Genomic DNA, 6,874 nt, shown 5'->3' with positions numbered 1-6,874 from the left:
TTGTCCGCAAAGCAAACTGAATTTAATTTTAGCCAACTTGTCAGTGAATATAAAATGGCCGCCGCAAAGAAATTCTTAACCCACATACAAGTATGCAACCTTTACCCTCAAAACTTGTGTAGATGTGAACAGTCTCGTATTAATTAAACTTTTCTCTTAAAACCTAGCATAAACGTAGACAATTGCATTTTGTGCACATATTTAAAAAAACATATTATAAACGCAAGCATATGCTATTGTATATAAAATATAATGTCTAGTACCATAATTTATATGTGTGTATGATAACATATTGCAAGTTAAATAAAAACAAAAAACAAACCCTTAAGCGCACGAAAGGATGTAATTTAATTTTAAATTTAATACCAACTTGTACATAACTTGATACTATTTACCAAAGTACATACCTTGATACTAATACATACTAATACTTACATATAGCCGCCATACTTTCGTTTATTTGTATGTAGTTGTGGCTCTGGTTTACTTGTGCACACATATTTATGCATACCAGTAAGTATATAAGTCTGTATATACACTAAGCATTTAATCACTAGTTATTTACAGTTGCAAAGTAATAAAATATACGTTACAAATATACATACATACACGAGCACTAGTGTTCGACCAAAGCATGAGTTGTTCCTCTAAAACATACATAAAGAAAATATAATGATGAAAAAGCCATGAAAGCCAATAAGTTGCATATATGTACTTGTATGCATGTACATAGCAAGCATGAAAAATAATTATGTAAGACATACATATGTATTAATAAAATTAATAACTAATTTTAATAAACGGGACTAATGACTCTTATTAGTCCGTTGAAACTCAATAGTGAACGCTTTATTAAGGGTTGAAGGTAAAGAAGGTCTAGAAATAAAAAATTCAAATAACGGGTGATCTAATAAGGTACTTTTTTCAATAACTTTTTTTGACAGATCACGCATGTCTCTTATCGTTATGGAACTTATGGATCTGACTTGGCGTATTTTACGTCGGGATCTTAAATTTAAAGCATACAAAATACACCTTGTGCAAAAACTGAAGTCGGTCAACCTTAACAAGCGACATCGCTTCGCTTTATGGGCTCTTGAATTGTTCCAAAAAGATCCGACGTTTTGGAGACAAATTTTGTTCAATGCGTCCGTAAACAAACAAAATTGCCATATTTGAGACGAAGAGCAACCTGAAGAGCTTCAAGAGCTGCCATTTCTTCCAGAAAAAACGACGGCTTGGTGTGGTTTATGAGCTGGTGGAATCATCGGTCCATATTTCTTCAAAAATAATGCCGGCGAGAACACAACCGTAATGCGACCGTTATCGCGCCATGATATTTGACTTTTTTGATGAATGAAATTGAAGCCCGTGATCTCGGCAACATTTAGTTTCAATAAGACGGCGCCACTTCGCATCAATCAATGAATTTATTGAGCGAAAACTTCGGTGAAAAGATATTTTCACGTTTTGGGCCAAGATCAAACAATACACCACGCGTGTCATTCGCCAGTTACCAGTTGAAATGACTGTTACTCATCGAAAATTGAACTCAAGGGATAGACCATCTGAGTCGCGGTTAACATTTGAAATAGATAATATCTAAAAAATATATGCCAAAGAATGTTCTTTCGAATGATATTAAACATTCCCCATTAAATTTAAATTTTCTGTGTTTTTTCTTTAAAAAAGTAGCGATCCTCGAAATGGATCACCCTTTATTATGCCAGCCGCTGGGAAAGAATATATAACAACTGTGTTTAAACGGGTTGTTTTCAATACGGCAATAGTTGGACTTTTTGACAGAAGTTGCTTCATATATACTCAATTCAGTTTGCTATTTTATAATGAACAGACGGAATAACGTTTGCAAATCGTTCATATTTCTTTACCAAAATAATGATTCGGTTCCCGCGAAGCGTCGCGCGGTGCGTACAATATTCGGTCGACATAATCGGCCAGCAGAGTTGGTGAAACGAAAAAGCATGGCTCGGTTTCGCGTTTACTCTAGTGGAAAATGGGCATCCTCAGAGATGAAGTACAGAGCACACCAATGACGCTATTGCTACTATGAAGCAGAATATCGAGGAAGACTCGAATGAGTCCATCCACCATCGCGCGCAATAATTGGAGCTGAGCCCAACCACTTTATGGAAGGTTTTGCAAATGATCTTTGCATGCGGGCTTAGAAAATCCAGCTCGTGCAAGAAATGAAGCCGAACGATCATCAAGCGCGTGATTAATGACGGTTCTAACGATCCAAATCCACGTCGCAAAACCTCCATAAAATTTAACAAAAATGTATAAGATATTGTCGAAGCTCTCTACATAAAAAATACGCCGAAATTTTATTTGTGGTCCCTTGGTTAAAAGTTCAGCATCCTTTTTGACCAACATTAAAGTTGTTTTCACATTTACCCCTCAGTAGTAAAGACCTCTAATTATAATTCTGCCAAATTTATCATAAACTGAAAAGCTAAAGTGCATGGTAAATTAGAGAGGGAGAAATAAATTCCTATAGTAATGTAATGCACTATCTATCAGACAATTGGTACAAGAGGTACTTAGTAGCATACATCGACCTGATTAGAGTTATCCTCCACGTCTCAAAACTTCTGGCGACTCTTTTTGTTCCAAAAGCTTCAAAAATTTCCCTGAATATTGCTAAAATATAGCTCGAATATCGCTTTAATGGTGTAATGGTCGCCCTCAAAAGTACTAATGTTGACTACGAGAACTGATTTTTGCCAAAAAAAAAAATAGTTTATATATCATGTATAAATAATAAAACAGATCATTGTTATCCGTTTAAAGACAAAATCATGCCATTGTTAAATACGGCTTTCCGAAATTAGCGCCAATATCGTAAAATTGTTAAAACAAATATGTATTTGATGTATTATATGTGCGGAAGGGAATAGCAATAAGATAGTTATGTAGTATCCCAGCAGTGAAAGGTAGTAGTTGAACGTTATACATATAATAACTGGTATGAACTCGGGGCATAATAGTTCAGTCGGGTGTCTTCTCCTTGGGAAATAACTGATATTTCTTAAATCGGTTAGAAATTTGCTGATCTCTAACTAGTTTAAAATACAGAAAATATAATTCAATTATGCTATAAAGCAGCTAGTTTGAGTTTGTGTTTTCGTAAACCTTTTGAAAAATAAAAATTATTAATTATGCAGTTAATGAAAAATGTTTTTATTACAGGTAAGGGCTTTTTTAACCAGTTCATTTGAAGCTCGAACGAATTATTTGCGGAGTAGTATTTTTCAAACCAGTTCAATGTATTGCTGCAGGGAACTTATGAGAGACGCGACAATTATATTCAGTTTTGTATGTAAATATATGTATGTAAATCGGTGTCACTGTGCCGAAAAGTCAAGGTGTTCTTAGCACACACACGCACTTTTTAATCTTTTTATGTCTCATCTTCTAATTTTCCACAAAAACATTGCAACACACTCTCACAATAGCGCACATACATACATTTGAACGTCTGTAAACAAAACTTTGCTCACAAAATAATGTCATAAAGTCAACAAAACAGTTAACGTGTAAGTATGTCGTATATGCAAGCTAACACGTAGCGCCAAAATTGAGTAAACAAACAAGAGGAGAAAATGTGAAGTGATGTGAGTTCGAGAGTTCGCTATGAAAGATCATCTCTGAAGGTGTGGCAAAGAGAGTAAAGAGGTAATTAATACGTGGCACCAATTTCACTTTCGTTTGCGACGATATGCATGCATACATAATTGATTTTGAAGTTGATGTTGACATATGTACATATATTGATATACATATTGACACAACACCGCCGAACCTAGTTACGCACATGTACACTTTGCATTTGGTAGTATCTTTTGGTACATATAAACAGCTATTTAAGGAACACAGTCGCTCGTTTATATATAAATCTCTGTGTAGGTGTTTATGTGGGCACAGCTGATGTTTAAACGTTTTATCTGTTACCAACACCTCTATCAAAGTTCACACATTGCTGCGATAACAAAACCGCAACAATAAAGCATACCTTAAAATACAAACACTTTGGAGGTCTAAATTTATTTGAGCGCGAGCAGCTCGGCGATTTTATTTCGTTTATCTCACACACTTGTGTACACAGCATAATCTCTTTATTACATAAGAATTCGGGTGTCAATATCGGCATCTGCTTAACCGAAAATGTTGCTAAACCAACTGCGCAACGGTGCATAACAAGTGGGCTTGGTTATCCACAATGTGTCCACGGTCAAGCGTAGCGCATCCATTGTCGTGTAACTGCAACGATCGCGCACCCCTGCCGACGGCGTTACTCCATTGCGATCCACATCGTCCGGCTCATCGCCGGCACGTAGGCGACCAAACGCCTCGTCGCCATCATAGTAATAGTATTCTTTGCGTGTCGAATTAGTCTCGACGACGGTCATTGGTTGTTGTGTGCTCGCCGCTGCAATCGAGCTCGAAGTGCGCGCATGACGGTAAAGCGGCACTGGCGGCACACCAAACGGTGGGAATGGGCTTGGCAGGCCGGCCAATGGCTGCTGTGGGACCGGTGGCCAGAATTGCTGCTGTTGTGCGGCCAAGAAGGGATTAACGGTTGGAGTTTGAAGTGGACGATATGGTATCTGATCTGGTGATATGAGTGTTTGTGGTGATTGCGCAAAGTAAGGTGGCTGCTGATAGACGGGCAATTGTTGTTGACTAAATATGGTTTGTTGCAGAGGGTTATTTACATTTTTGTTGTTAATGACATTTTGTTGACCGACGCCAACTTGGCTCGGACGTGAAATAGTTGTCGGAGTATCATGTGCTGGACGTTGCGGCTGTACGAAGGCGGTCTCTTGACATTCCTCTTGGTAGATCTCAAGCAAGAAACCACTCGATGATACTCCCGAATAGCCCATACGCATACGTATCTGTTTAGCGCCTAAGCCCCAAGGGCTTGTGTAAATATAGCCAGTGCGACAGCCGCAAAAGCGTTCACCATTGATTTCGATGAAGTCTTCGGTGCAGACATCTCTACTTGTGCTGATGGCCACATTGAGATTGCCCTGCGTTGCGCCAGTGCCCACATAAGTTTGACCAAAATCGAAAAATTTGAATTCCACGCGCAGGCGACATATGTTATCAGCATTCTTTTCCAAGCCAAATTGGCAATCACGTTGTTGCGTTGGCAAGAGTGACGTGAAAGCAGTGCGTGGAAATCCCGGGCTGGAGAGATAGAAGCGCTTCTGATGAAAGGATGATGTACAGCAATGCTGTGTAGATGCCGTTGTAACGACTCCTTGAGTATTATCGAATAGCGCACTACCATCCTCTAAGGTTGGTGGCTGCGAAGCACCAAAAGGAGCAACGCCAAACGGCGGGTTAAGTGGTGACAGCGCGCTAGGGTGCAAGCCAGCAAGTTGCGCCCCAGGCAAAGCGGCACCGAAAAATTGTTGACGCGGTTGCGGATCACTCACCGACTTAACCAAAGATTTAGTTTTCAATGTCTGCTCTTGTTCTCCACCCAATTGCTTAGCTTGCGCGCCCAACTGCCAATCACCGACATACTGATCAGAACTCACAGGCTTCTGCACGTCATTACTCCTATAACCCAAGGCTGGATATTGTGGATATGCCGGAAATGGACTCAAATATGTTTGCTCGGGTTTGCAAGGCTTAATGCTTTCGGTGAGTTTATTGTATTGCGGAATTGGCAACGGCCCGTATAAATTACCAATAGTGGGCGGTGGCGGCGCTGGTAAGTTCCAACCGAATAACGGCGGTGTAGGATACGGTCTATGCTGTTCCACTTGTGTCCAATTACGAAATAATTGCGGAATAATGGCCTGCGGTGGTTGGAAATTCGACGAAGGCGCTAATACCTCCTCGGTATCCTCGTCATTTGTATCGAGGTTTTCGCGTAAATAATCCTCGCGCTCGCAAGCCAAACGTGTGATCAACAATTTGAAACCGCGCGCCGTCGTCCATGGCGAACTGTCCGAAAAGAAACGCAGCCGCAATATACCGCCTGGTGTGTGATACTTTTTAATGCCAATTACTTGACCGCATAGCAAATCCATATCATCGCCATCATTCTCCACACCAATGGCCAAGTAATCGTTTGTGCAATTCGGCGATGATTCAAGATGAAAATCTAAGAATTGTATATGGAACTTTGTTGGACAACGGTAAGGCGAGCGTATCACGTAATCCCAACAGGTGCTGGTCGGATAATTATTTGGATAATTCGGTGACTCCACAACGCTCTGTCGTGTCTTATAAACACCCGAGAGGCTGCACTGTGGCAATTCATCATGCGTCGCGCCACTAACAAGACAACCTACACCGAATAAGAGCAACACACTCTGCGCGCCAAGGATGTGTTGTGTTTTCGCTAAATTTAAAATCATTTTCAATTTGTCATTTGTAAACTGACAACCAAATGCACAACTCAACGACGCGGAAATCGAACCGTTTTCAATGCGAACCCGGTCGCAACTAAAGCGACAAGTGATATTGTGGCGTGTAATTGCCGGCGACCGAACTCATCTCAAAACCGTTTTTCGCCCAAACTTTAAAGCAAACACCGGCGCTTAACGCTTGAGCTAAGCTCTAACGAACTATCGGCTACTTCCACATACGCAGCTAACAGCTATTGTGTGTGTGTGTGAGCAGAACAGCAAAAGGTGCGAAATGCCGCTTGAAACTAAATGTTTGATCTTTTCACAACAAAACACCAAATGCAAATACACAAAAAATTACTTAAAACAATTTGTTTGATTGTTTTATTTCAGCGCTCTTTCTGCGTACATTTTTCTACTTATATTTTTACGATTTCTTTGTAACCACAACAAAAGCGCTCTTTTTATTTCAACATAGTTTT

General features: G+C 39.8%; 1 protein-coding gene across 1 annotated transcript; it reads right to left on the bottom strand.

The window, feature by feature from the left end:
- Positions 1-4,052: 4,052 nt before the first annotated feature.
- LOC120768483 lies at positions 4,053-6,457 on the bottom strand. The gene has a single exon (XM_040095198.1). It carries the CDS (start codon positions 6,399-6,401, stop codon positions 4,179-4,181), a length of 2,223 nt encoding a protein of 740 aa, XP_039951132.1. The 5' UTR covers positions 6,402-6,457; the 3' UTR covers positions 4,053-4,178.
- Between the last annotated feature and the right edge of the window lie 417 nt (positions 6,458-6,874).

This window comes from Bactrocera tryoni, chromosome 2 (assembly GCF_016617805.1).
Source record: "Bactrocera tryoni isolate S06 chromosome 2, CSIRO_BtryS06_freeze2, whole genome shotgun sequence".
Taxonomy (NCBI): Eukaryota; Metazoa; Arthropoda; class Insecta; order Diptera; family Tephritidae; genus Bactrocera; species Bactrocera tryoni.
Note: the sequence above shows the minus strand (reverse complement) of the source record. Positions and strands in the feature narration are given on the sequence as shown.